The 14,425-nt window shown below is 37.2% G+C and overlaps 1 protein-coding gene across 1 annotated transcript; it reads right to left on the bottom strand.

Annotated features, from left to right (window-relative positions):
- Positions 1–356: 356 nt before the first annotated feature.
- LOC123526096 (acyl-coenzyme A thioesterase 1-like) lies at positions 357–13,583 on the bottom strand. Its single transcript, XM_045305131.2, has 8 exons — positions 13,167–13,583; positions 11,243–11,506; positions 10,293–10,462; positions 8,871–8,984; positions 8,486–8,571; positions 2,601–2,685; positions 1,571–1,790; positions 357–990 (listed from the first exon to the last, which is right to left on the bottom strand). Exons 1-8 carry the CDS (start codon positions 13,378–13,380, stop codon positions 842–844), a joined length of 1,302 nt encoding a protein of 433 aa, XP_045161066.2. The 5' UTR covers positions 13,381–13,583; the 3' UTR covers positions 357–841.
- Between the last annotated feature and the right edge of the window lie 842 nt (positions 13,584–14,425).

Genomic DNA, 14,425 nt, shown 5'->3' with positions numbered 1-14,425 from the left:
GAACGTCGGAATAATTCTATACATTTCAGAATTCTTAAAATTGTATAAAAAGATCCTTTGGAGCATAGAATGCAACCAAACAGAAAATAGCAGACTCGGTTTGATTGAGTCTGTTCAATGCGAAACACTTCTCAACCCCATACCACCCCTACCCCCACCAGCACTCTATTACACATCTACTGAATAGACTCCATGTTCCCGAAGTCTTGATAAACAGAAATGTTTTCTTTCCGATAAACGGGATTTCGTATTTACAAAACAACAACATCCTGGTTGGAATCAGTCACCCTACAAGATAAAATTATCTGAAATTTCTTACGCAATCTAGATCTACAGCTTTGACGTTAAAGAACTCATTCTTCTGCACATTTTTATTTTTAGTCAGTCACATTTCTCAGTGACTGCATGATGCAACTTTACAAGTCTGTATAAGAAATTCATAACTTGTCTTTGATAATGCTTTCATGCCGATGTTCTTCCCTTCCATCTCAACTTGCTTTGGAAAACTTGAAAAGTGTACTGATGAAAAAATAATTTTCATCATGTGACAAGATCTATGTGATGAATACAGTATGGAAATAAGAACATTGCTTGTATGTTTACTTTTTAAATACACTGAAGGAAAGTAAAGTATCGACATATTTAGCTTCTTTTTTCTGCAGTTATAAATTTTTAGGCGCCAATAACAGTCTTGTTCAAATAAAGCATAACGATTTTCGTACTGAATAATTTGTTCTAGCCGAGAACAAAAAAGGAAGGGAGTTAAATGTTAATTCACCAAGAAACAAAATAGCGCTGGGTTGTCTCCCTGTACTGGATTCGGCCGTTAAGTGGTTTGGGATCATAATTTGCTGTTTGCGGCATTTTCCTCTTTGGTTTGCGGCGTTGAGGACAATGTTCTTCGAAAATGATCTATAATATGTCTCCATGAATCTTCCTGCGCGTGCGCGTGCGCCACTGTTTCTCCTCCCCATAATAAACGTTGACGACCTGAGGGAAAAACTCATTCATCAGTCAGTTACTTAACATTTAAATACTTCTTTTGTATTTAACCTTTAGCCTGCTGGCGGCAAGTGATTCTGCCTTTGCCACCAGGGCAGCAGTCTCATCTTGGTCCACACTGTTCCCTATTCAGTCAGTACATTTTCAGTGAACATCCCTTTGAATAATGAATGGTACTGCCCAAATTGAATGATAGACCAGTCCTTTTTAGAAATAGAGCAGGCTAAAGGTGAAACAGGTATAAACATCATTGAGACTTATTGCGAATCCAAGATTATAATCGTATAAACGCACAAAATTAGCCTTCAGTTCTCTACATTAACAATTTTCACAGTAGCTTGCTTCAAAAATAAGAAATTTCAATCTTGTCTATTAGAACCAGAAAACAAATCAAATAAATATCTGGATATCGATCTTTTTCAATGCAAAAAAGGTCCGCCCACATTCAGTTGTAATTCGCCTTCCAATAAAAATGCATTTCCTGGTTTTTATTTAAAACATCGGACTCATGACCAGGAAGCCGTCATGTAAGAGACCCTTCTCCATACAGCGTGAAATAAATACGTACCATAGTCCCCTAAAACTCCTCGGTTATATTTGATAGTTGACCTAGCTAAAGGAGCATATGGAGGTTCTATCAGATGACCAGCGCCAGGATACACGTGCAATTCACACAGATGCTTTCTGTCTGCCGGGTAACATTTGAAAAGGTTAGGAAGAAATTTCTGTTTTAATTGCTTATCGTCCTGACCGCTTATAAGTAGTACATGAACATCTCGTTCCCAAATCTAGAAATATCAAAATGGTAGCATATATTAGTAATTACAATAACATATACTGAGTAATTGGGATTATCTATGAAAATACTTCACAAGCGGCAAAATTGTTCAGTTAAAATATTATCTAACTTACTTAATTCAAAATTCTTTATCCATATTTCTGTAAAGAGAGACACAAAAAGTTGAATTTTTTTTCTCTCGTCATAGTGGAAGAAAGACATTTACCAAAGGGGGGGGGGGGGGGGGGGGGGGGCGGGGGGTCCAGACCCGCCCTCCCCCTCCCCCCCCCCACCCCTAGAATTTTCAAAGTTAATGGTGAAAACTTTTAAAGCTGCACCCTCACAGTTGAACAAACAGTACAAAAATCATATTATACAAGACCTTTTACAACATACAGGAAAGCCCGTGGAAAAGATCCCTACGTTTTGAAACACGATTTTTTTAGACCAAATTGCAAACATCCACATCGATAATGGCAGTACATGATTTATATCCCTTTAGAAGTCGGTGAGTCTTTGGCAGGGGGCTTAAACTTAGTCAAGGCCAATAATGATTATCATGGGAAAATTTGTAAAATAATATTGGATTTCTAATTTTCGAAGTGATGATTAAATTTTTTATGGGATTCAGATTCTTGTTTTCTTACTCTAAAACAACAAAAAATTTCCGGGGGAGCCTCCCCACCCCCCCGTACCTACCCCCTATGGACCCCTCTGGAAACATATCCTGGAACCGCCCCTGGTGTAAAATATAAGCGTTTTTGGTAGAATTTTACAACAGTAAAAATGTTTAAAAAAATAATGACATAAGTTATTATACCGGAAGATAATTTTCTGTATCACAGTTCATGGTGTTCCGAACGTCAAGACCTTCTTCAGTTTCAGTGAAATTATCTGGGTCAAAACTATAAATATAATATGATGAATTTACTGGTATAAATTATTTTAATGAATATAAGAATGGATAAAAACTGAAAAATAACATCTAATGGATGTAAACTTAAATTCAATTTATAAAATATAGAAAAAAAAAAAAAAAAAACAACACTCCGTGGATATCAATCTGAATATGATTACAACAATAATGGGGAACAATCTAAAATATAATTTATTTATTTATTTATTTATTTATTTTGGTTTTACGGCGCACCAACACAGTATAGGTTAAATGGCGCGAAACAGGACTACAAATTTTGGTTCCACATCTCATTTACATCGAAATGAAAACAGGAGATATGGAATCAAAATTTGCATACCTGCTGGAATCACAGAGTTAATGCAAAACCAAGTGTTAAGACCCTATTAGTCGCCTCTTACGATCATGCAAGGGTAAGGCAGTGGTTCCAATTCTTTTCATACACAGATCGTCCCAGAACCACATGGGGCAAATACAACAGTGCATATATATTTAAAATAAATAGACAAAAAGTAGAATATAAATACACCAAACAATTGATAAAAAATTAAAAGTATATTACGTAGATAACAAAATGGTCCTAATTTCAGTTTAACCTTTAATATATGTACGACACACTGAATCGTGAAAGGTACTAGCCGTGTAAATATAAACAATAAAACAGGTCAAGTGCCCCAATTCAAAAATAAAATTAAAGAAAATCCAATATGCACGTCATGAGAAGTTGTTAAAATGATTTTCTATTTTAAGCTCCAGTGGCCCATAATAGGACTAGGTGTCCCAACTTGAAATAAAATGAAGAGTGGGTCCCACAATGATGATACAGACCAAAATCTGATGGAGATTAATCTAGCAGAAGTTGTTAAAATGTCTTCTATATACATATAGATATACATATATACATTTATATGTAATGAAATGTGACTCAGAAGACCATGTTTTTGACGAATTAGAAACACTTGAACAATCTTAGTAGAGCATCACCAAAGAAAATATTTCGAAATCGAGGCGGCAGTTTAGGAGATGTCGTTTGAAGATAGTTCTATTTTAGCTCTCATGTTTCTATGTGCAATGAAACAGAATCGTATGAACAGACTTCCACTTTATTGTTTCAGAGGAAATGTCGTTTGGAGAAAATGTTGTCAACGGACGACGGACGTTACCTGACGCAATAGCTCACATTGACATGTTGTGCTATGGTGAACTCAAACCTTGAATATAATTACAAACAAGAGATCACCTAGTGATCTTGGGGCCTACCAATGAGCCATTTTTGAATGTTCCAAATTTCAAGACTAGCTCAAGGTCAAAATCAAGGTCAAATTTCATTTCGGTTCACAACACTGTGCATGTGGTCCATGCATTGGTCCAAATTTGAAAGCTGTAGCTTGAGAAATGTGAAAGCAGGTCACTAGATCAATTTCAAGGTCAAAGTTCATTTCGGTACACAAAACTATGCATGTGCTTCAAATTTGAAGGCTGTAGCTTAAGAAATGTGAAAGTAGGTACTAGGTAAAAAATCAATGTCAAATTACAATTCAGAACACAAAACTATGCATGTGGTCCAAATTTGACCCTAGGGGGATAATTTGAATAAACTTGGTAGAGAACCACTAGATGATGCTACATTACAAATATCAAAGCCCTAGGCTTTGTGGTTTTGACAAAAGATTTTCAAAGTTTTTCCCTATATAAGTCTATATAAACCATGTGACCCCTGGGGCGGGGCCATATTTGACCCCAGGTAAATAATTTGAATAATCTTGGTAGAGGACCACTAGATGATGTTGCATACCAATTATCAAAGTCCTAGGCCCTGTGGTTTTGGACAAGAAGATTTTCAAATTTTTTCCCTATATAAATCTATGTAAATTAAAAAAATAAACAAAGGGCCATAACTCACTCAAAAATTGTTGAACCAGTCTGATTTTCAGGGGGACACAACTAGGGTAACAATACATCATTCTATCAAAGTTTGGTCAACCCCCCCCCCCCCATTACTTTCTGAGGAGATGCGATAACGAGAAATTGTTAACGGACGGACGGACGACGGACCACGGACGCAGAGTGATTTGAATAGCCCACCATCTGATGATGGTAGGCTAAAAATATGAACAGAAATCAATATTCAATGGTTAATAGAAAAAGCAATAATACATGGATTGAAACTACAGCAACGAAAAATTTAATGAATGAATAACAAGAGGGCCAAGAAAGCCCTAGATAGCGTATCTGTGTTTAACAGCCCATACATGTATCATGACAGCTTGAAGCTCTGGAGGACAATAAAAGTAATCACACAAAACAATCCTATAACGTTCAGACAAAAGGCAGGGCAAGGATGTTTTCGCAAAGTCTGATGAACATAAGGAACTAAAAGGTATGGGCAGATTTCCTGGAAGCCTAGAGCACAGCACAGTCACAGCTACAGCACAGTCACATCCACAGCATAATCACAGCTACAGCACAGTCACAGCCACTGCACAGTCACAGCTACAGCACAGTCACAGCACAGTCACAGCTACAGCACAGTCACAGCCACAGTATAGTCACAGCTACAGCACAGTCACAGCCACTGCACAGTCACAGCTACAGCACAGTCACAGCACAGTCACAGCTACAGCACAGTCACAGCCACTGCACAGTCACAGCCACAGCACAGTCACAGCACAGTCACAGCTACAGCACATTCACAGACACTGCATAGTCACAGCTACAGCACAGTCTCAGTCACAGCACAGTCACAGCCACAGCACCGTCACAGCTACAGCACAGTCGCAGCCACTGCACAGTCACAACTACAGCACAGTCTCAGTCACAGTCACAGCACAGTCACAGCCACAGCACCGTCACAGCTACAGCACAGTCGCAGCCACTGCACAGTCACAACTACAGCCACAGCACAGTCACATCTACAGCACAGTCACAGCTACAGCACAGTCACAGCCACAGCACAGTCACAACCACAGCACAGTCACAGCTACAGCACAGTCACAGCCACAGCACAGCCACAGCCACAGTACAGTTACAGCTACAGCACAGTCACAGCCACTGCACAGTCACAGCTACAGCACAGTCACAGGCACAGCCACAGCACAGTCACAGCCACTGCACAGTCACAGCACAGTTACAGCTACAGCACAGTCACAGCCACAGCACAGTCACAGCCACTGCACAGTCACAGCCACAGCACAGTCACAGCCACAAGCCATTCATAAGTACAAGATGTTTACAGGTTTCTTTTATTTCAGTTTTTGCTCATACGATCCCTAGATGCAGTTATAAGTGTAACCATTTAAACACACATGATAGAGTTGTATTCCAAAATTTGGATTAATTTTGGAAAGTAGTTTTAGAGATGTTTCAGTAAAATGTTGAAGACGCATGAGGAAGGACACAGGGTGTCACAATACCTAACCACAGCAAAAGAACAGAATAACATCAATCAATGAACATTACTTTCCATCTTTACTGGGTTTAAGACTGCCGCTTATATTTGCTTTTGATATACAGTGTACATAAAGTTTCATTTGAAACGTTAAAGAGGTCTATCTTAATTGCTTCACTTACAAAAACGTCACGAATATAGAATATATATGAGCCGCACCATGAGAAAACCAACATAGTGGCTTTGCGACCAGCATGGATCCAGACCAGCCTGCGCATCCGCGTAGTCTGGTCAGGATCCATGCTGTTCGCTTTCAAGCCTATCGCAATTAGAGAAACCGTTAGAGAACAGCATGGATCCTGACCAGACTGCGCGGATGCATAGGCTAGTCTTGATCCATGCTGGTCGCAAACGCATTATGTTGGTTTTCTCATGGTGCAGCTCATATGAATAGTCTATATTCATTGATTTATAAAACCTAGGGGTAGTTTCATTTTTTAAGGGGACGCATATTGCTACATTCACAGTTCATACAGAAATGCGGAAGGGGTGCATATTCAAGAAATCAATGGTGGGAAAATAAAAAACATATTCCTAAACTGATATAATACTGATGGACACCTGTAATATTCAGTATTTTGTGGATAAGGATGTGGTACTATGAATGTAATAGGAAAACAGAGGTCTTTGTGGAAGTACATTCAACACAAAATATTAAGCTTTTGTGTAAGGAAAAAACAGGTTTTTTACAATAACAGTGTTCCAAATAATGTTGAAGGGATGAGATTTTCTTTCTAACACACCAGGTTTGCTTAAACATGTAAAAATTTAACGCCACGTCAGTTCATTTCGGGATGGACGCCATATTTCTCATTGATAAAAAATGTAAACAAACAAATCAGAGTGGGATTAGCATTGCAAGTGCATAACATGACATTCCACACAATAAATAACTTAGAACAGATATCTAAGATGCTACACAGGTCAGGCGGGTTAAATGCATAATGTCGATCACTTGAAATTCATCTTGAAAAGGTGGTTAATTTTAGTTTATTTACATGGTTTTTAATTTTCCCACGACTTCTCGGCGATTCACTGCAAATGTATTACTGCGCCGGACGAAAGGTAACTCTAATAAACAACGGGAGACAACTTAGGTGTCAGCACGTGTACGATTTTTTAAAAAAACATGTCGATGATTATAATTTCTCATCAAATAATGAATCCTATTCAGATATTTGTCTTTCATATTATAAAATTATTAATTTCTAAAAAATATTACTTACAGTGGACTACTTTGCGCATTAAACTGGTTTCCGATTCAGTTGTGCGGCACTTCCGTTATACTTTTTGACAACAATAACAAAACACAAAATGAGTCAATAAAGTCACTTATAAACCGACTGCTACTTAAATCAGTGTAAGTAAAGTTGTTGTTACAACATTATACATGTTCGTTACGTTATGAGATAAAGTTTATCTTGCACTGCATAATCCATTAATTACGTTTAGATGATATTGCATTTACAACTTATTTGACACCGTTTTTTTACGTGAATGACAGCATTCACGTGCAACTCGTGCAAAAAGAGTTATGAAAAGTATGGTGGAGAATTCAAGGACACATTATAAATGACATTAAAGTGAGGATAACTGTATATTCGTCCAGTTTTGATCATTGACATTCCTGCTGTGTATTAGTATCTTCTGTGAACAAGATTAGAATGTTACTTTTGCACATATACACATTGATTGGACCTCTCAACCAAATTTCATACCTTATTTTAGGGATTTTTAAGACAATACATTTTCAAAAGTTTGTTGAATGTGTTTTGATATTTAAGTGCATTGTAGTTCATGAATACCAAGTTAAAAATTAATAATGGCATCATTTCTAGGCCTTTATTGTAAGCCACTAGACTTCTGTAACGATAAATGTTTAATGTATTAAGGGGAATATACTCTTTTAGTTTTGGAATGTGGCATTCCTCGACCACCGTATCTTTTCTTATGCACTACTTTGTAAACAAACTAAATAATGTGTTTTAGCTCTTTGGACAAGGTGAAGCACTGTTATTTTGGCACCAAATGTCTTAATTGTTGACTTTGAGTGTACACAAGAAGTCTTATGTAATTCAACAATAACTTTCTTGTTTCAGTTTTTCTCATTTTTATTTTAGTGAGCAATCCTTTGTGTACTTATAACAGTTGAAACAGTATTCATTTCATTTACCAAAACCTTGTACTTTTTTGCAGGTAAATTTTATAATACCCCACCCACTTTTTTCTAATTTCAAAGTATGCGTCCCCTTAAGAGACAATCATCCTCAACAATATATTAAGCTACTCGTTACAACAACAACTAATTTAAGCTTTAGCCAAACGAATAGTCTCTACCTACTCTGATACTCCTATAAAGTCTCCTTTATACTTCAAGGGAATCACTGAAAAGAACGGAGCACCATTTATCGACACCACAGATTTTATCTGGAAAAATAAAACATACCTCAACATTTACAAACATTTCAGAAGAAAATAGTGATACCATATTAAGAAAAAATAAACTGTCATATTTACTATCTTGTATAACGTTACATGTATTTATGTTCGTTAGTGTGTTTGTTTTATTTCTACAGCATAATTTCATAAGACTTTAATAACAGTTAAAACAATCAACTTTACGTCACGTGTTTGAATACTGGAGACAACAAAGGAAACTTAAATTGTCATTGGTCCCAAGGTCCAAAGGGACATAAAACTTGATTGTCAGACAGGTGGTTACTCACCTTATTGCTGTAATATCCCATCTGCAGAGCGAGTTCACCACCCTTGGATACTCCGATGACACCTAAATTGTTCCCATTAACATGGGGATGGGTAGACAACCAGTCAATGGCTTCCTTTAAAAATCAAAATAAAATTTCAATCTTACTTTCATTTTACTTGTTCATAGAATCACTAACGTGTCCCTGTTAAACGGGATTCAACATGTGCTTTATATTTTCCGGGAGATAATGTAAAATAGTATCAGGTGTTACCTTCTTATCTAAAATATTCAAAGTGTTGCTAAGAGCTAAACGTCTTTAAAGAATGAAATATTAGTTTCACCGCGGCTTAATCATAGACTCTCTGTAAAGTAAGACTTCAAAAAGTGTAACATTTTCTTTGAGGTAAGTGTCATTGTAAGGTATTAAAAACACCGATGAATTAAAGTCCTTTGATGATTGGCCGAAATATTATTAAATCTATAACTAGTATATAACAGTCCCTCCTATTACCTTTATGTTATGTGTTATATATTTATGTAACAGGATTTTCCGCTCAAACTGCAGGGAACGGAATTAAAGTCGCATAGCCTTTGAGCTAATTCGTCTCAGAGTCTGATGTAATGGCGATTTATTGAAGGATTTAGCTTTGGAAACTGACACCCAAAACATAGTTTCTCTATCAAATCTATAGTACAATTCTACACTAACATCACAAGTGTGACACTGACTTGTCATCAGTGAGGGGCAAGTGATTTGAAGTCAGTGACCTTAACCACTCAGCCAAGTCGGTATTTTGAGATTATTGAGTTTCAACTGTACTGACATCTGACAGTACGTATACAAATTATTAATATTTCATTAACTGACAAGAGCTCCGCCAAGCGGGGCAATATACGCCCGAAGGGTTATATCAGAGGAGGACGGAGGCATTTAAAGAAAAGGCAAAATGAAAAAAAAATATGGTAGGAGGTGTGAGGGTGTGGATAGGGAGGTAGGGTGTATGTATGTACGGTGGTGGTGAAAGGATACTAAAGGCCGAGAAACTTAATGTTTCTTTTGTGTGTGTAATGAAGATTGTTGCAGTCTACATCGTCTCATCATCACTTGCCTATATTCCAAGTTTCAAGTCAATATCTTTAATATTCTTTAAGTTATGCTCTGGACACGGAAGACAGGGAATATGATGAACATATCTGACCTTGCTGTGACCTTGAACTTTGACCTACCACCCTGAGTTATGCACCCTGCACATCGTCTCATCACCACCTACCTACACTCCAAGTTTTAAGTCAATACCTTGAATGGTTAATAGGTCATAGTTATGCTCCGGACACGAATTATGACGGACTGACAGACGGACAGACACACGCACCATCACATTATACGTCTCGTTTCTCCAAATCGGGCATATAAAAATGGAAACAGAGAAAAACGATTTACCATGAAATACTCAAATTCGAGTTCACTCAAATTCTTGGGCAAGTCGTCGTATAAAAAGTAAGGCAGTGCAAGAGCTGCAAATCCTCTGGAAGCTAAAAGAGCTGCTCTAAATTCGACACACGAACCGACTATGCCAAACATATCAATGACTCCAGGAAAAGGACCTTGACCTGCAATTATGTATAGATTAAAATCGTTCACAACAATTTCGAAACATAAAATTTAAGAACGTGGTTAATGTGTCGGCCGCTTTACTAGAAAGTCACGGGTTCGAGCCCATCTGCGGTCAAGGTCACACTCATATGATATCAGTATTTCTACCAGAAAGTCGACTCGACAGTGGGTTAAATAGGCTTATTTGCTTACTAAGACCGTATCAGTTGCACTTATATTCTGATCAAAAGTGCTAAACCATCAATAATCACTGACGACGGGGAGTGGTGGTCCAGTGGCCACCCAACCCGGGAGTCGTGGGTTCGAGGCCCAATGGGGTCACAACATGACCTCATATGACACCAGTACTGGTTTATCCAGAAAGCGGACCTGAGAGCGGTTCGAATAAGCTTGAAGCTTTCATCATAAACGAGCTAAAATAGTATAAACTGAACAAACAGATGACGGAATTGCAAAAAAAAAAAACACAACAAACACCAAAAACATTAGAATGACGGGTTAGCAGTTTGATCAGCACACTGATTTAGATTTGTAGGACATGGTCAATGTTACATATGAATACATAAAAAATGACACTTCGAATGGGATTACACGTTTTAGTAGTATTTTGTCCGTAGACACAATCATACGTTAACTCGCAGTAATATTACTTTCGGCCTACGTACCTAATTCAGTATGGTTCATTTGCCAACGACGTATATTCTCATTAATGATTCAGGAAATAATAGAATAAGAGACATCTGTTAAAATGTCGACATTCGGAATACTTTACTAACCTGGCGGTAGAAATAACGTGCCTCTTATTCGACCACTTCGGACTCGAACTTTCTGAACACCTCTGGCCATGTACCATCTTCTTATCGTCTTCTGCAACATCGGCTTTACATTGCTGTTGTATGTTTGCTCAAATGTTAAATGACCAAGGAATACTGTTATATCGGTGACAAGCGGTGAAGAAGCATTGTTTTTGATAAGTCTAAGACCTGGTGGCATATTTGGAGAACTGCGCATGCTCCAAAACAATCCCATAGAGAACACCCCTAGAAAATGAGGAACAGAAACTATTCATCATATATATCGCTTTTCAAAATAGTTTCTTGAATCGTATATTTCGTAAAAGTCTGAAACAAAATGAGCCGCGCCATGAGAAAACCAACATAGTGCAATTGCGACCAGCATGGAATCAGACCAGCCTGTGCATCCGCGCAGTCTGGTCAGGATCCATGCTGTTCGCTAACGGTTTTTCAAATTGCAATAGGCTTTGAAAGCGAACAGTTTGGATCCTGACCAGACTGCGCGGATGCGCAGGCTGGTCTGGATCCATGCTTGTCGCACATGCACTATGTTGGTTTTCTTATGGTGCGGCTCAAATCGGTACGGAGCAAGACTTTGTTTGTTGTTTGAAAGAGGCGAAAAACAGTTTGAAATTGGAATACTCTTCTGGGCAATTTTTAACAAGCTAGTACTAGGAGTACAACATGCAATGTCATTTGAAACGCATCTTTTAAATAGGTTCAACTTTCACTGAGTTAGAATATCACGCCCATGCATAATAAAGGGGCAAAGGTTGTAACATTCAAGATGATATGGCCCGGTTGGCCTGCATCACCGCAACAGCATTCATCCACAAACATTATTTAACCCACCCACACTGAAAGTACAAATATCTCAAACATGTGCATCACTAGTTAATCCAGCTTATCTTTGTGGTTGCTCTCTAGTCCCAAATAGCATTCTGAGTAATACACCGGAGCTTTTAGTTGGATGTCCAATTATTGTTTCTTATTCATTAAAATTTCGTCACGTCGACATGAGCGTCCCAATTACGTTGCAAGGGCAAAAGCTTTCCTGCATAGTTTGTGACTTGTTACGAAGACGAAAACAAGTTATTGATCAAACGGGGACACTCTTTTAACATAATGTCCTTGCGATTAAACATAATAACATTTTAAGCTAAATAAATTTATGTTATATTGAGAAAATAGTGCTAAGCTTTGACACAACATCACATTGGCGCAGTGAAATATTAAAAAAACATTTGTTTGGCGATACAAATGAAAATAACAATATGCCACCTGAAGAAGACAAGTTAGCTGACCCCAGAATGATAATAATTATGTCAAGGGAATGTTCCAAGTTGATTACAGATTTGTTTACTTAATTACTGTACTCATTTTAAAAATCTGAACAGGAGTAGCCAGACGAATGAACAGAATCAACAGCATTTTGGGTGAACAAGATATAGCACCAAATTTACAAGATATGATCCCATGTTGACCTGGTATGAATTCAACATGATCTAGCATAACTGTAGCATAACTGTATATTTGTGCAACGTCATAATATTGCGACAATCTATTCATACACATCAACAAGATTTTATGCTTCCGCGTATCAATTTGAGATATCACATATACACTATTTCTGTGATACAATTGAGTGTTTGTTTGCATTATGAGATATTTGTAATATATATCACGAATCATGACACAAAGTACCTATTTAATACCTACCTACCGTACCGATAGTACCGGCGCTTTTTTATTTCTTCTGAACGCAGTGTAAATTGATATATAGTACTACCGTGAAACAGAACTAAATCACGACACATTAACGTTAGACCAGGAAAACATCTGTACTGTGTACAACACTATAACGTTCACATGTCATGTTTAAATACTATGCATATTGAAAAGTTACCCTTGTATGTTCCACACGTTGACGGCTGTTTAGATATATCAACAGTACCATTGTCGTCTGCTACAAAACATCCACTTCCGGCAAAGACTTGACCTTTCTCAATGACCTCTGCCCTGACAGTCACGTGTTGATTTTTCTGTAGACCTTTAATATTGATTTTGATCACTTCATCCACAAGCGGATCCTCTTTATCAACAGTTATAAAGGCTGACATTTAAACGCTTTTTATTTACACACTGTTCGTTTTAACACGAGCAATTTGCATTACATAACTTCCTTGAATATCAGTGGCACTTACAATAACTCCTATATAATAGTGAACGATTGTGAAAATGTAATCAGAAAAAAGAAACACAAGACCCGTAAATTTCAAAAGTTTTAAGGTAGAGCTATGTTTACATAAACTTTGACTTTAAATATGTGTATCTATTATATCTATGGAAAGCCGGGGCTGTCTTCTTCGCTTGAAGTTTTGTCCTTTATAAATATCACTTCTTATATTATGTAGAATTATATTAAAATGTAATGCATTCTATTTAGATATACTGTTATACTAATATAATAATATGATGTCATTTCTTTATTATATGTTATAGACGTCTAGTGCATTTTTCATTAGATTACGTGGATTAACACTTATTTTGTGTGACTCTTTTTCTACGATACATGAATTTATCATATACGTATAATTGAAGACTGTTTAATATATATGTAATACTGGCCCCAGGTTCGAAGAATAATATCGGACCGACAATCAAAATTTCCCAAAAACGCCGTTTTCAAGGGCAGATAACTCTTTTCTTAACTGGTGACCTATTACTTTTGTTGCATATCTTTATTTCTTAGGTGATTGTCCTTCAATTAATGGGAAAATTTCGCCCAAAGATCTAGCGTGCGCCTTTAAAATGATACGGACAAACGAGAGACTAACTCAGTGGTACTGAATGTCGGACAGAAAACTAAGAAGTTCATGCTGACTAATATAATTTATACTTTTATATATATTTGTTCAATTACAGCAATTTAATGAATTATGTACCCTGTGCACTAGACAATGCAATACTTAAAGAATTTCAAAAGTAAAAATCCAAAAGTAAAATTTTGTATCATGTAATTGAAGATTATAGGCCCTATATAAAAGAATGTTTGCCTTTCACTTAGGTCAGTTTTTATTATTTCATTCATTTTTAGCTCGACTATTCATAGAATAGTAGAGCTATTGGACTCGCCCATGCGTCGGCGTCCGCGTCGGCGTCTGC

Source organism: Mercenaria mercenaria, chromosome 1 (genome assembly GCF_021730395.1).
Source record: "Mercenaria mercenaria strain notata chromosome 1, MADL_Memer_1, whole genome shotgun sequence".
Taxonomy (NCBI): Eukaryota; Metazoa; Mollusca; class Bivalvia; order Venerida; family Veneridae; genus Mercenaria; species Mercenaria mercenaria.
This window is presented reverse-complemented; position numbering and strand designations above follow the sequence as displayed.